The following is a 16,701-nucleotide window of genomic DNA, read 5'->3' on the forward strand; positions in this document are numbered from 1 at the left end:
CAATCCGGTTATGTCTTGCTAATGAGGTTATGTATAGTGTGATGGGAGAAAATACCGCTGCCGGTATTTGGCTCAAACTAGAGTCTATGTATATGACCAAGAGCATAACGAACAAGATGTATCTTAAGAAGCGTCTTTATCGGTACATGATGGTGGTGCGATGGTTCAACGATGCAAGAGCACGTTAGTGAGTTCCGTCGACGTCTAGCGGATTATTTGAATGTTGGTATGAAGATGGATGATGAGGATCAAGCGGCATGTTTAATATTCTCCTTGCCAGAAAGCTATGAGCATCTAATGACTACATTCATGAACGAGAGAAAGTCGTCGATCTTGATGAAGTTCAAAGTGCACTTCTTTCTTATGAGTTGATGAAGAAGACACGTGTAGAGAATAACATTGATCTGCAGTCGGGGGCTAGTGGCAAGAGGAAATTATTATGAAACGTAATTATTCAAATAATGAGAATTCTAGGTCCAAGTCAAAGAAGCCTTTAAAATATGTACAGTCTTCTACAATTGCAATGAAAAGGGACATTATGCAAGTAATTGTCCTCACCAAGAAAGAGAACAAGAGATGATGGTCGGAAGAAAGGTAAGGCAAAAATTGAGGCAAATTATGCTTCCGGGCTTTGAAGAGGATGAGTTCACTACGTGTCCACCACAAGACTATATGACCAAAAAGTGGATTCTTGATTCCGGATGTTCCTATCATATGTGCCCGAATAGAAAGTGGTTTATTTCTTATGAGAGCATTGATGGTGGTTCCGTTTTAATGGGTAATGGCGTTGCTTGTAAGGCGGTAGGAATTGGAACTATCTGGTCAAGATGTATGATGGTGTAGTGAGGACTTTAACCGATGTGAGACATGTTCTGAGCTAAAAAGAAAAGTCTTATTTCTCTTGGTACCTTGGATTCCAAAGGCCACAAGTTTGTGGGCGAAGGTGGAGTCCTAAATATTGTTAATGGCTCTTTAGTTGTTATGAAGGGTCAAAAATATGGAACCTTGTATACTCGATAGGTAGTAATGGTGATAGGCGATATAGCGATGGGTGCATGTAGTAATGATTACGAGTGCACTAAGATATGGCATATCGTTTAGGGCATATGAGTGAAAAGGGTTTGTCCGAGTTGTGCTGTGAGGGTTCTTGAAGAACTTGAAGAAGCCAAGTATGGGGTTCCGTGAGCATTGCGTCTATGGAAAGCGATCGCGAGTCAAGTTCAAGTCAAGCAAGCACACCGCGACAACAAAACATCCTTGATTATGTGCATACGAGATGTTTGGGGACCCTCCGGGTGGCTTTCAAAGGGAGGTAACCGCTATTATGTCTCATTCATTGATGATCATACTTCGTATGTGTGGGTGTATATGATGAAATCGAAAAGATGAAGTGTTTGAGACATTTAAGAAGTGGAAGGCAAGGGTTGAGAATCGCATACGGATAGGAAGGTAAAGACATTACGGTCCGACAATGGTGCTCGAAATACCTATGGACCTTTCAAGAGTTAAAGTCTTGCTGACAGGGAATTGCCGGATTAATCGATACCGTCGAGCACGCCACAGCCAGAAATGGAATGGCGAGGGATGAATAGAACTTTGCTTGAAAGAGCAAGATGTTTATTGTCTAATGCCGGTCCCCAGGCAAAGAGTATTAGGCGGAATCACGGTGTCCATGGCGTGTTACCTATCTGATAGGTCACGTCACCGGCTATAGATTGCGGGACACCTTATGAGGTGTGGTCGTAACCCACCGATTATAGTATTTTATGCGAGTGTTTGGATCGACGACTTACTACCATGTGAGGGATAACAAGCTAGATCCTAGAGCTAAGAAGGCCATATTCTTAGGCCGCAAATGGGGTAAAAGGGATATAGATTGTGGTGTCTAGAAGACCACAAGTTCTGGTCGAGAGATGTTACCTTTGATGAAACTTCCGTGTTATCTTTTGATAAGGAGGAAGTAGGCGGGAAGAATGGTGAGTCTATAAAAGTTCAAGCTAATGAGCTTGAGTTGTCCGATCTGCAGCCCGATGATTGGTTAGATCATGATGAGGTACCAAATCATGGAACCACACAAAGAAGAAGCGAGCAAGAGCATCCGCGAACTTGTAGTGGGTGACCACAGGCCACGAGACAAGTTAAAGAAGTGCACAAGTATGGGCAAAACGAAGCCGGTGAAACACTATGGTCGGTGGATTTAGTGGCATATGCTTGTTGAATATCGAAGATGATGAGCGGATAGCTTCAAGAAAGGCGTTAGAGATGCTTTCATTACTGAGATTGGTTGGTAGCTATGCAAGTAGAGATGGAATCTCTTGATAAAAATCACACATGGGACTGGTTTTTATTGCCAAAGCGGCAAAAGGACTATCGGCGATAAATGGGTGTTCGAAAAGAAAGAGGTCCTTCCCGAACCGACGATCTTTTGGTACAAGGCAAGAGTGGTAGCAAAGGGTTTTTCACGAAAGAAGGAGTTAACTACTGATGAGGTATTTTCCCCGGTGGTCAAACATATGTCCATTCGTGTGTTATTAAGTTTAGTTGCTCACTTGAACTTGGAGTTAGAGCAACTTGATGTGAAAACCGCTTTCTTGCATGGGGACTTGGAAGAAGAGATCTATATGAGACAACCGAAGGGTTTGTCATTCTTGAAAAAAGATTATGTATGCAAATTGAATCGGTCCTTTATGCGGGTTAAAGCAATCGCCTGCAATGGTACAAGGCTTTGACACATTCATGATGCAACATGAGTACACCCAAGTAAGTATGACCGCGTGTCTACTTTAGAAGGCTTAAAAATGGTAATGACTTCATCTATCTCCGCTTTATGTGGATGACATGCTTCTTGCTTCCAAAAGCATGGTGGAGACAGACAAGTTGAAATCTCAACTTAGCTCGAAGTTGAGATGAAAAGACTTAGGTGGAGCCAAGATCTCGGGCATGGAGATTGACGAGAGATAGGAAGAAGCGGCGGATAGTTGTATCTCGGAAAGAAATACATTCAAAAGTAATTTCGATTTGGTATGGAGAATGCAAAGTCGGTTTCTACACCTTTATTTGGGCATTTTAGGCTTTTCAACCTAAGTTCTCTCCTAGTTGATTGGAGGAACAAAAGCATATAAACAAATGGTCCTTATGCAAGTGCCGTGGGCGGTTTGATGTATGCTATGGTGTGCACACGCCCGGACATTTCCAGCAGGCGATTAGTGTTGTCGGCGGTATATGACAAATCTGCCGGAAGCGACATTGGGAGGCAAAGTCCAAAATGGGTACTAAGGTACTTGAAGGGTACCTTGGATGTGGGATTAGCTTATGGTGGAGGCACTTGTTATGTCGATTGGGTTTGTGGATTCTGATTATCGCGGTGATCTAGATAGATGACGATCGACTCTTGGTTATGTGTTTATGATGCATGGTGCAATTGGTTAGTTTCGAGATCTATGCTACAGAACCTACTCTTATCTATCTACTATTGAGGCAGTATATATGGCGATGGTGAGAAGTCGATAAAAAGAGGCACTATGGCTTCGAGGTCTTCTAGATGATTTGGGTATTGAAGCGAAATGTGCACGGTGTTGCTTTGTATTGTGATAGTCGAGTGCTATTCATTTGGCGAAGAACCAAGTTCATCATGGTCGGACCAAGCATATTGATGTCCGTTATCACTTTATCACGGGATGTCGTTGAGGATGGTGATGTAGCACTTGAGAAAGTAGACACCCATGAAAATCCTAATCGATATCTTTGAAAGAAAGTTGTCACCGGAGTTAAGTTCCAACACCGTTTGGACTTGCTCCAAATCTACATGTTTGAAAGAGCCACGTGTATGGGCATAACCGCCGGGCGATTAACTACGAGTCTTCCTTGATGGAGGTGTTCCCTCTTTGGATGTGATCTTCTTTGGATGTGTTAGGCTTGGTTTTATGTATTAAAACCTCACCGAGGTGGAGAATGTAGAGAAAAAGAGTTTTTTGTTTTTCACGCCGATGCGCTTTGTCGTTGTGGTTGAAATTATGAGCGACCGCTCATGCTCCGATGTTTTGGCGCGACCAGCGCTTCGGTTAAGATGTTTTGTGGGCTTAACCCGCATTAATAAGTCTTATTTCGCGATTTTGGTTTTGGTATAAAAACAAAATCGGTTTTGGAAAACCTAACTTTTTCCAAAACCAAGAAAGAGATTTATAATAAGAGAGCAATTCTTTGTGAGTTGAGTGTTCATTCTTTGTGAGTGAATTGAGAGACTTGTAATCTGCTACTCGGGACATCCAAGTAAAGCTTGGAACTTCGCAAGTGTGGAAGTAGGCAAATTCAAGTCAAGCCGAACCACGATATATCTCGTCTTGTGGTTTGTTTGTCTTCCTTTACATTAATTGTTTTACTTTATATCTTTGTTATTTGATATTGAGAAGTGTTGGGATATTGCTTGGAGGGTGTTGAAGTCTTGTCTAGTGTGAAAGATCGATCTTTGTGTAGGATTGATCCGTTTGGTGTGGGTAACGTTGTTTCCGCACTTATATATTCATAACAGTTATGGAATCTTCTGCCGTAAGTTTGTTGAAAACTTGAACATGCAAACCCATAATTGGATCTAAAGGCCGGCATTAAGCCCCAATTATTGTGGAAACAACATTAGCAGCAAGCCAGCAACCACACGTACAAAATGGAAAAAATAAAAATAAAATCTATTGGCAACCTAAACGCGGCTAAGCCAGAAAATGACGTATTTTAGTGTTGGCAAAGTTTTCAAGGTCCATAGGTTGATAATGCAAATCTTTAAAAGTTTTCAAAAATCATAAACACTGTAGTAACTGTTCACCAATAATAAAAAATAGTAGTGAGAATTAGTGTTAGGACCCCTGTATTTTTTAATCGCATCCGCCAGGAACTGCGTTCCGATTAACGACTTATTATTTATATGTAGAAAGATGACTAACAAGTGGCCTACTCGTTGGGTAACTTGTGGAGCTCTCGTCCTAAATTTTTTCAGTGATTTTGTTGGTACTACTATTCAAGTAATTAGGTAGCAGATATATGCAGAACCACATTTTCTGATCATTTGGCTATATATCTCCTTGTGGAGTAAGTTAAGTACAACAATTAAACAAGGATGGTGACGGAGAACTCGAGCGAAGGCCTTCAGGCCGCAGCAATCACGACACTCCCTTACAAGGTGGAGGTACTTGAGACCTGCCAAATATCACCACCATTAGGTTCAGTTTCTTCAACATCTCTTCCATTATCTTTCTTTGATCTTACACCATGGTACACATTGTTTCCCATCCGAGCAGTCTACTACTTCGAAGTTCACCACCCCAAGACATACCTCATCAACACCATCGTTCCCAATATCAAACACTCACTCTCTCTAACTCTCCAATATTTCTTCCCTCTGGCTGGTTATATTTCCTGGCCTGATGATTCTACTAAGCCTCATATCCTCTACAAGGATGGTGACTCCGTACCTCTAACTGTGGCAGAGTGCAACTATGATTTTGACCATCTCTCAGGTAATCATGCGTGCACACTAAAGGTGCAGTCTCAAATCTCAATGTGTGTGCGTGTGTGTGTGCCCGTGTGAATTAGTGTTTAATTTTTGAACATACCGTCTGCCGGCTGGACATAAGCCATTTGGGCAGTTACAAGTCCAACAATAGCTTCTTATGCTGGGGAAACGGCATTAATTTGGGCTCTCTGAATCCATGGCAAGAATGCTCTCTACCGAGACGAGCTTACCAGATCTGATTCAATCTAGTCTTGAAACTTTTGAACTCAAGGCTATTGACGACCACAAATTAAACATTTTCAAGCTAGTTATTAGAAAGGTTATTAGAGACGAAATGAGCAAAAATAGTGATCTTTATGAAAGACTGAAAGTGTGGTCATTCTCACCGACAAAACAAGACTTCGTCATGTCCAAGACTCCAAGCTAGCTAGTATACATATATAAAAATGAATTGGACATAAATGTGTCCAACTAAACTCAAATTTGTTCTATATGTGGCAATTTAGTTGTAAGTAATCTATACGGTTGTTATTCAAATTAGCTTCTATGGAGTTGGTTACGTTTGACAATTTTAACCATGCAGGTAAACACCTAAGGAATAATGCTAACGAGTTGTATCCTCTAATTGCTACATTTGAAGAACATGCACTGTCAAATCCCAAACTTATTCCCCTGTTGAACTTGCAAATAACACTGTTTCCAGACAGTGGTATATGTATTGGGATCACCTACAATCACATGGCCATGGATGGAAGATCTGCTAACCATTTCATGAAGACGTGGGCATCTCTTTGTAGGTCACAAGGAGACACTTCTCTTGTGACCGAGTCACTACCTTTTCACGATAGGACCATGGTTAAGGATCGAAATGGGATCGAGCTGGTTTACTTAAAAGACTTGGAGACGATGGGCATGACCAAAGAGACCTGCAATATTCTAAAGATTCCTGATGTTCCAATTGATAAGGCCCAGGGTACTTTTGTGATAAGTTGTTCAGAAATTGAGAAACTCAGGCAATGGGTCTCGACACGCATCCAGAAGGATAACCAAACTATACCGGCCTTTCATTTATCTACATTTATACTAATATCTGCATATGTTTGGATTTGTTCGATTAAAGCTCGACGTACTACTGAAGATGTTTTGAGTTTGCGCAAGGATCCGAATGAATACTTTTGCTTTCCAATAGACTGCAGGGCACGTCTAGACCCACCTTTACCTGTAACATATTTTGGTAATGCCGTTGGAACCCTAGTTGTAAACAGTGATATGAATGAACTGATAGAAGAAAATGGGATGGCCATTGCAGCAGAGTTGATTGGGAAGGCCATTATGAATATAGACACTGAAATATGGAGTACAATGGCAGAAGGTGTATCTTACTGCCATTCTTTCCCAGGGGAGCAACTAACTTATGTTTCTTCGTCACCTAAATTCGCTAAGAATGAAACTGATTTTGGATGGGGAAATAAAGTCAAGAAAATCCAAACGGCTGGGGGTAGTATATGTCTCTATGATGGTCCAAATGAAAAAGGCTCCGTCGAGATTGACTTAGTTCGTGATGCATTTGAGATGAACGCTTTTGCTGCTCTTTTTACAAGTTCTATTGAAAATCTTCGTATGTAGTGATTCCTTGTTGATCCTTTACATTTTTTTTTTCAAGACGCACATTCGAGGCTCATGCACTAGTTACAGCTTGTACTTAATATATTATTGTTATGTAATCGACTACCAAAATAAAAACCAAAGATTTGGTGTACCTCTTTAAAACAAGTCATCGTGCTGTAATATGGTTCCGTGAAAGTGATCTTCTGCGCCCAATTGCTGTACTTGAAATGCCAAAGTCAAAATTGGATCTGAAGGACTTCAGTGATTACGACACAAGGACAAAGCCCAATAATAATTTCGCCCCAACTCTACTTTGATTTTTAATTTCCAATTTAAGGAAAATTGGGCTGACATCATCATGTTTTATTTATAATTTCGGCTCAAAAACAAACCGTGATGACTTCATCATATGTAAATTCAAATTTACACAGTTTTCTTTACCTATGTATGATGAAAATATAAATTTACATAGTATTTTATATATGCAAATTTAAATTTAAATGTGCATATGAAAAATTAAATTTGTATATATAAATTTAAATTTGTATTGCTGATGTCAGCCTGTGTTTTTGGACTTAGGGTGAAATTAAAATTCATGTGGACTTATAGCAAATTTTTTTGGAAAATTGGGCTCTCCGCCTAATTTTTTTTTTAATCATCATATATATATATATATATATATATATGATGATTATATATATATATATGATTATATATATATATATATATATGATATATATATATATATATATATATATAAATCCAAAGGTTACAAGAAATCTATCACTGTTCAGAATGTCACCTAGCCATGGTGGCGTGTTTTCAACCCATTCTGTTTTATATTAAAAGTGACTTTGCCAAGTTTTCGAAATCACTTATAATTTGATTTCCATAAGTGTTATTATTAATATAGCTCATTTTAATTAAGTTAATTAGTTAAAAAAAATACCGTGAAAAATAGAAATGAAACAGGTGCGCGATTGGTTTGCTAGACTAGCCACCCTTAAACAAAAATTAGAAAATAAAAAATATCTGGACTCTTTTCTTTCACCAAAAATAGCCCAACCAAAAACAAACGGAGAAAACTGGTTATCCTCTTCATCCATCTTCTATTTCAATCTAGCCTCCAACTTCTGAAAACATTTTGGGTTCCTCTTGTCATCTTCTCCAATTTGCGGTGTGACATCGCTAATGAACTAGGTAAGATCACTCTCGATCTGTTTACTTTGATTTCGGTTTCCTCTCAGTCTTACTTTAGAATATTCTTGATTAAAAAAGGTTGGTTTTGCTTTTCTGCCGATTGAAAATTAGATGGTATTGGTTGTTTTCAGAGTGATTCTCATATATTTCTTTAATAAAGATCTCAATCTTACTAGTTCTCGCCCATAAGTTTCCACGCCTCTCACCTGTCTCCGTCGCTATTGCTTTTGCAAAAGGGAGTCTTTCAGCAATCTTAGAAGCAATTACAAAGTCAGGTTTCACTGTCGCATTCACATTGATTTTTGTTTATGAAATCGGGGACAAGACATTTTTTATTGCCGCACTGTTAGCTATGCAGTATGAGAAAAGGCTGGTCTTGTAGGGATCTATGGGCGCTCTCTCGCTTATGACTGTCTTGTTCGTGGTAATTGGAAGAATATTTCAAACCAGATAAATATACCATCTTCTGAAATGCTGACACAGCCCTGAAAATTCTTGAACCCAGCCATGTATATTGTCCTCGTCCTATTGCATCACCTAAAACCTCAATCAGTATATGTGTTCCCTCTAGAAGTATGTTATTTAGTTAAGACTTAAGAATGGTACGGTTCCCTAGTTAGTGCTGCAAATGTTCTTCTGGTGAATCTTTTAGTATGATTAATATTCACTTGAAACCTACATGGCAGGACCCTGTCATCAAACCACTTCATGAATTGGATTCAAATGCCTTGCACGATCTTTTGGATGAGATTCCTCAATGGATAAAAAATCCGGATTATGATAGAGTGAGTATTGAAGTTAATGGAGATTTTTTCATTTCTTGTTGTGCACTTACCGATATTTTGGACTTACGGTCTTTTCTTTCCACACAGTGACTGATTTCCTTTTTGTGATCTTTTTAGGTGGACTGGTTGAATAAGTTTCTATCTGATATGTGGCCCTACCTCGATAAGGTGCTTTTAAGTTCAGATAATCAATTAATAAGTATATGCACAACTGTACCTCATGCCTTGTACTCGAAACTGAGATATGGATTACATGTTGTTTTGGTTGGTTATTCTTCCTCTCTTATTACTTGTGTTCAATCTTGTTCTGTACAGGCTATATGTGGTATGATAAATAGCATGATAGAACCAATATTTGCAGATTACATTGAAAAGTACCAAATACAATCTATTGAGTTTGAAAGCCTAACTCTGGGAACTCTTCCTCTAATAATCTATGGTGAGTTTTCCTTCTTGTATCATTGACTGAATAACAGTCGCGTCACTACGCCACCATTAACTTTCTTAAAAGAGAAGATCATAGCTTTTAGTTTAGTGTATTGATTTGAGTTAAGTATTTTAGAAGAAACCGAACTCACACAATGTACTTGATAATTTTTAGGAATTAGTTTGATAATTACAGTTTGCATTATTTGATTCTTCATTTGTATTTGTGCTTAATAGGGAGCTGAAGTTGTCAGGATGTACAAAACTTTGCTTGGGAGTCGAGGTTTTTGAAAAGTATGAACATGGATTTTCCTTAACCTGAAATGTTTATCTTGTCGCATTATAGCTATATGTACATTTACACAAATGTGGATTCTGTGCTACTTCCGAATGATGTTATTGTACTAACTGTTTTTTATGGAGTGATGACGTACACTCTATGTGTTCTAGGGAATGAACCTCTACTTTAAGAGGCATGATGGATAGGCTGCTACTTGTGAAGATTTTTTTACTTCCATACAGGATTCAAATGATGCGAACTTCCAGAATTTCTTATTATGGTATGTCTGCGCCCCTTCTTGTTATGTTCAGTCTCTACTTGTTAACATTATTGTTGGTGCTTTTGGTTTTGTAATGTAATCATAAATTATAGGTACTCTCATGCGGGCACGCCTATTGTGAAGGTTACATCATCTTTTTGTCCTGAAGCCAACACTTATTCCTTGAGATTTAGGTACACATAATGTCGTTATATACAGTAGGAATGTTTGTAGTTTCAATTATGTTTATGATTTATCTTTTTCCAGTCAAAGAGGTTCCTCCAACCCCTGGCCAGCAAGTGAAAGTACCCATGTTCATACCTTTGGCAGTTGGTCTCCTCGACTGCAATGGAAAGGACATTCCTCTCATGTCTGTGTACTATGAAGGGTTGCTTGAGTCACTTACACCAAATGCCCATCCAGTTGACATTGTAGTTCTTCAAGTAAAGAAGGTCAGTTCTAATTGTTTATCGATGAGAAATTGTGTCATAATTCAATCTTATGTTTAGGTGGGAAGGCGTTACCCAAGAGGTACCCTGATGTAATTAGGGATTACCAGTCAAAATATAAAATATATTGTAGTTTTGCACTTTTGCTGACTTTAAAATCTTTTCCATGTGTTTTTGATGGATGAAATATGATTTATCTTGCAGCCAACTGGAATTAAATTGGGGACTTTGATGGGTCTATTTGTACCATGCTTGCAAAATATAATGGGAATCATCTATTTTATCCGATTTTCTTGGTAAATAACATCTACCCTATGCTATTAATTATTATCCGTATTAGTTCATAATGGTAGACTTTGCATGTATAAGTTAGTAGATCAGTTGGTGTGTCCAATTCTATTTTCAGAAATTAAGAAAGAATGTTAAGGGTTGTAATATATGGTCAGTTAGGATTCTGATCATTGTATAGGAACCTTCTTGTGGATATGATACAACTAATCCTGTCGAATGATTCACCTGTTTGAAGAAAGATTAGTATGTATGCTACGAAAGAGACAATGACGGGAAAGGAATTTAACCTTAGCTTGGATAAGGTATTAAAAATGATTTGAAGAAGTAGAACAAAATAGGTGGTATGACATACAATATAAAGGGTTGTAAAGTGAGAACTCTTGTGGCTGACGTCATTCAAAAGGGATCAAGGCAAGAATGGTGAGGAGAACAAACAACTGAGGTTCTGTCTTAGATACGATCTTTTTGCTTTTGCTGTTGTTGTTTTTTCATTTTTTAAACGTACTCTTTAATAGTGTTAATGGAAAAATACTACCCTTTTCCCTTTTCAGGATAGTTGGTATGGCTAGCATACTGGACTCGTTATTGTTAGTCTCCTTTTGTGGCTTGTGCACTTTCTTGACTACATTATCGTTAAGTGCTATTGCTACTAATGGTGCAATAAAGGTATGTGATACACGAAATATGCCTTTTATCATTTTATTGATTATTGCTTGTCCACCTTTTTTTTTGAATAAGTTATTATTGCTCAAGTTATCTTTTCTTTTAGTTTATGCGCTAGAATTTACTGATAAATGGTTCCAATCTTTGCACAGCTAGAATCACGGGGTTGAGCTCATCGACATTTAAAGACAATTTGAGTTTAGAATTTCAACACACCAACAATGCAGGGGTACCTGATCCTGATGGATCAATTGACTAGAATTTTAAGTAAGCAACACAAATGCTTAATGGTTTTCGTGTAGGTATACCTATTCTGTTTTGTTATGGTGAATATGTGACTTATTTGGGATCTTATGGGCTCCCTTTAATTAGTGCCACTATTGTTTGATAGATTCAGAGCTTCCTTCTTCACACTTTTGGATATGCTTTTTATGTCTACACACATTGACATTACCATGTAGTATCTAGTATTGAAGTGGGTCTTTAGTGGTAAAGTTGATTTTGTGATGGCTGATTTCACTTGTTTCTTCAGATTCATAAATTCATTATACGTACAACCAAGGGAATCAACTCATAAACCTGGGTGTCAAACATTTTTTTTCTTTCTTCTTTTCATTTTTTTCACTCGTTTATCTCGAAGAGAAATAGATCTTCTACCCAAGTTCAATCCAGGGAAAAACTACCTTTCTGTTGCTTTATAATCTTGTTCCAAGTGGCCACTGAGTTTTTATAAATGTTCATTCCATATATGTTTTTGTGCAACTGTTGAATCTTGCTGGATTCTCTCATAAGCAAACTAACCTCCTATTCTAGATGACTTCTAAGTTTTCTAATAAAATTGTTCACCATTCCAGTGCATTGGTGAGTCTTTTTTTTCCTGCTGTTATTGGAATTATGGCTGGTTCAAATCGCTCACCCTCGTTGAAAGATAATTGAACGCGTTCGATACCGGCTGGAACCCTGGCTGCTTCTCTTACGACAACTGCTTTATATTTAATCTCTGTGCTGTTATTTGGAGCTCTCGCAACCAAAGAAAAGCTCTTGAAAGACAGGTACTCATTTCTTTTCAAATTTATTATTGACTTTAGATGGATTGTGTCTCTTACATTCATTTCTTGGGATTCAGGATCCCTTACTGAATTTCACCTAGTTGCCCTGCGTGTGTGTGTTTTCCCCCCTTTGATTGAGAGAAATATTAAGAATATGATTGAAAAAAAAACTTATAAGCATACAATTAGCATTCATCAAAAGAAGAGAAAGGATCATCAATTATTAATAATATAGTTTACTTCCCACATTGACAATCTCTCAATTATGCTCAATCCTGCATAGCTCCACAATGGCCTAAATCTTGTTTGAAATGGATACCAGTCATTTGATCTTCCAAACCACGTTGAAACTGTTTGCAAAGATCTAAGACAGTTAGTTGAAAAAAAACGTAGTCAATGTGGTCGAAAAAGGTTTTTGTTTCTTATAACATATTTTCTACGGTGTATCATGTATGTAGTTGAAATCAGTTCCATCACTTGAGGTAAACTGCCCTTTCAGTTCCATATTTGCAACATTCTTACTGTACTCCTTATATTCTTTAACCATGCTCCCTTACCAGAGTATCTTTTTGATGCTCATCAGTTTCTTTGCTACTGAATTATAATTTAGCAAAAAGTTGTATTTTTAATATCCTATTTTAACCTTGGAACATAACAACGGAGTGTCGACATTGTTTGTTCAGGTCCATATTTTCCTCATTCCATTGATTAAAACCTTCTTCCAAGTTATAAATTCTTGTCATATACAGGCAGACTATGGATCTGATATTTTTCCTTGCGCTCTCCTCTTTTTGCCCAAAATATAATTTATGTATTACTACCTTTGACATATAGCCAAGCTAGACGTGCAAGACTGTTCGACGCGACAGCACTGGTTCGCCCTCTCTTGCAGCTAGTCGTCTTTGCATCATATCAGGATGCACTACATCTGTTATTTATAAAGATGTTATGGCATCTGTCTTCTGCAGTCTCATTTATAAGGTTCTTTCTTTTCTTTGCCAACAAACACTTTTTGTTCCATTTAATAAACGTTTCACTCAATTGAGTATGTCTCTGCAGATTCAGTAGCCTAGCATAGCTCCTCTATCTTTTTCTTGCTGGTTCACTAGGGATATGTTGCTTCTTTCTACTACTTGCGATTACTTTGTTTTCAAGGGTTAAAGCTCGAAGGCCTTTATGATACATTCAAATGTAGGTAGATCCATATTGATTTCTTATCAATACAAAGTACATCTTTGTTAGTCTTACAAGCTGGAATAAGTTTGCGTCGGAAGAAACCTGGATGCATCATTTATGGGAACAAGTAAGCAGCTAATGAGACAAAGTCTCCCGGAAAACAACAATATCTTAATAAAAGTGGGACTTATTCTAAATTTAGTGAGGGAAATGTTTCTAAATTAAGTAAATAAGGAGATCTTAAATTGCCTACTCAATATTGGGAGGGTATTCCGGAAGACCCAGCTATCATATAGTGTAGATGTCAGAACCAAATAATGTCACTCATTAGTTCTAACTACTACTTGATAATTTTTAGGAATTCATCGCAAAGGTGCTTACTCTTCCTAGAGATGGGGAGATCATGGATATGATGGAGGTTGCAGATCCCGATGTTGTTCATGATGTCAGCTCTTTCATCAGAAAACTTCTAGCTTCGGAAATAAAAGCTGAATTTCTTAGCACAGTATGACATCTTCAAATATAAATATCTGTTAAATCAAAACAGTATTTGCTTTGATTGTTCTTATTCTCAATTCATTTGGTCTTCCTCGTTTCATTTATCGCATCACATGTTCTAGGTTGAAAATAATAGGAGTATTGAGCTTTACATCTTTGACCATGCTAATATCTCCAGACGTGCTTTGAAGAATATTTCTCTTGGTGAGTCTCCAAGGGTTTGTTTGTGTAAGATGGATGTAGGAAAACTTGTTTTTCTATCAAGTACATTATCTGACTGCCTGGTTTTGTTCCTTGTATAGCCTATCTTGCTTCTCTTGAAGATCCAGACATTGTCAAACTATTCTTGCATGAGTACAAGTCTGCATTGATTTTCTAGTACAATGTTTCATACTGCAAAAAAAAGAAAACAGAGTGATTTGTTAGGCTGTGATAGGTTCTTGGATTAAATTGATTGCATCAAGCCAAGTTGTGATAGGTTCTTAGTTGGGTGATTGTGGTTCTCTTTGACTCATTTCGGTACTACAAATTAGATTTTGTTGGTTTATGTTGGCTCGTTACAATTTTTTGTATATAGTGTAATATTTTTAATTGGAGATGATATGTGTGTGATGAATGTGATTTTAAGATACGTTTCATCTTTATTTGATGATAAAATCTTTATTTGATGATAAATGACCAGGAAAATGGTATTATATTGGGATGACATTGGCAATTTTTTTTTTTTTTTTTTTTTTATTTTGATAAATGGGACATCACTTTTAAAGTGATTTATAGAGTTATTTCACATCACTTTACAAGTAATTTGGAATCTGAATGAAACATCACTTCTTAAGTGATGTTAATTGACCTTATTGATTTCACTTAAAAAGTGATGTTAAACGTTATAACATCACTTGTGGACATCGATTAAAAAGTGATGCAACGTTATAACATCACTTGTGGACATCGATTAAAAAGTGATGCAACGTTTTAACATCACTTGTGGACATCGATTAAAAAGTGATGCAAAGTTATAACATCACTTGTGGACATCAATTAAAAAGTGATGTGAAGTAACATCACTTGTAGACATTATTTAAAAAGTGATGTTGAAAACCCTGACTTTTCACGTCGCCACCAGTTACATCACATGCAAAAGTGACGTCGTATATTTTTGACATCACTTATGGAGTGATTTTAAATGTCTTTTCTGTTGTAGTGAAACTAACAATATATGATGTACAGATTCCACAGGCATTCCACATAGTAAACAAGATTTTTCATTGATATGAATAATTTGGCAAGATGTTCCCTAGTTGGTAAGATTTCATGATAACATTTCCAAGCAAAAAGTGATTCTCTTGGGCAATGAGTGTTGTGCCAGAAAGCTAGGTTGGTTGTAGGAATGGTGAATTGTGTATATTGAGAACTCAGTAGGTGATACATTGACTTGACTGAGTGGGAACCTTTCTTTGTGAGAGAGCATTGAAGTTTGTCTACTAGTTGTGCTTGTTGGGTAATAACGATACCAATTGATCCCCACTACTAAGATAACTTGTAATTTGAACACACGTACTACTACTCCAGACAAAATCTAAACTTGAACTACAATCAACAACAAACCCAACCTTCCAAGCAATAATAATGCAAAGAAAGTAAAACATACCACAACACAAAGATGTAATGTGGTTCGGCCAATAATGCCTACTTCCACAAGAGCTAATCCTTTTATAACGTGGAAAGGAAGATTACAATCAATCCTCTCAAGTCTCTCCACCTTACTAGATCACTCCTCTCTCTTTACAGGTTTTTCTCTCTACAAAGGTTCTCTCTCAATTTTGATCTCTCTCAAAATTAGGTTTCTTTTTCGTAACTTGTGTTGGCTTTTTCTGTGTGTATTAGGTTTTACCAAAAACCCAAAACTTATACTGCAAATAAACTCGCAGTTCTGCAAAAATAGAATTCTGCTGAAAATAGACTTGAGCTCGGGCGCGCCCTCAGACAGACCAAATCGAGCCATATGACACAGTCTCTTATACCATAGCTCGGAGGAAGCTTCTTCTTCTGCTGCATTTACTTCTACTTTACACAAACTAGCCTATGTCTTATAAATAGAGCAAGTTTTCTTCTCTTTGGCTGCTACAATGGAATCTCTGTTCAGTTTCCATACCCCGTTATCAAACGAGTTTAGAAAGCCATAATCATCTAACTTCTCAATGGAAATTAGGCTTAGTCGAATGTCAGGGACATGTCTTACATCCTTGAGTGTCAAGGTGTAGTCGACATTGGTTTTTATATGAACATCCCCAATGCCTACAATCTTCGAGACGCCACTGTTACCCATCTTTACCTCACCAAAATCACCACAGCTGTAGATAGTGAAGAATCCCATGTGCGGTGTGACGTGATAGGATACTCCTATATCTATCACCCACTCTGTATCCTGGCATGAGGTATTAAGATAACACTCACCACAATCTGACATAATTCCCACTAGACCATCATCGACTAGTGTGGTAGTATCTCTGCCTG

General features: G+C 37.6%; 2 protein-coding genes across 9 annotated transcripts; both read left to right on the forward strand.

Moving 5' to 3' along the window:
• Positions 1-4,922: 4,922 nt before the first annotated feature.
• On the forward strand, positions 4,923-7,276 carry LOC147478749 (phenolic glucoside malonyltransferase 1-like). Its single transcript, XM_086584583.1, has 2 exons — positions 4,923-5,507; positions 6,087-7,276. Exons 1-2 carry the CDS (start codon positions 5,108-5,110, stop codon positions 7,127-7,129), a joined length of 1,443 nt encoding a protein of 480 aa, XP_086440709.1. The 5' UTR covers positions 4,923-5,107; the 3' UTR covers positions 7,130-7,276.
• Positions 7,277-8,157: 881 nt separating this feature from the next.
• On the forward strand, positions 8,158-14,829 carry LOC147478750 (puromycin-sensitive aminopeptidase-like). 8 transcript variants are annotated; one of them, XR_015209277.1, is made up of 14 exons: positions 8,158-8,311; positions 8,998-9,096; positions 9,214-9,264; positions 9,412-9,535; positions 9,760-9,816; positions 9,973-10,082; positions 10,175-10,255; positions 10,715-10,806; positions 11,353-11,467; positions 11,617-11,731; positions 12,319-12,516; positions 14,048-14,194; positions 14,310-14,391; positions 14,490-14,829. XR_015209277.1 is itself a non-coding variant. In XM_086584691.1 (4 exons), exons 1-4 carry the CDS (start codon positions 10,373-10,375, stop codon positions 11,632-11,634), a joined length of 366 nt encoding a protein of 121 aa, XP_086440817.1. In that variant the 5' UTR covers positions 10,338-10,372; the 3' UTR covers positions 11,635-11,971. The 8 variants fall into 8 exon arrangements, 2 of the variants coding, with proteins under 2 accessions (XP_086440817.1, XP_086440818.1); XR_015209275.1 differs by lacking the exons at positions 8,158-8,311; positions 8,998-9,096; positions 9,214-9,264; ... (5 more) ...; positions 14,310-14,391; positions 14,490-14,829 and adding exons at positions 10,338-10,513; positions 13,348-13,494; positions 13,573-13,644; XR_015209273.1 differs by lacking the exons at positions 8,158-8,311; positions 8,998-9,096; positions 9,214-9,264; ... (2 more) ...; positions 9,973-10,082; positions 10,175-10,255 and adding an exon at positions 10,338-10,513 and having other exon boundaries at positions 14,048-14,829.
• Positions 14,830-16,701: the final 1,872 nt, after the last annotated feature.

Source organism: Coptis chinensis, chromosome 9, assembly GCF_015680905.1.
Source record: "Coptis chinensis isolate HL-2020 chromosome 9, ASM1568090v1, whole genome shotgun sequence".
NCBI lineage: Eukaryota > Viridiplantae > Streptophyta > Magnoliopsida > Ranunculales > Ranunculaceae > Coptis > Coptis chinensis.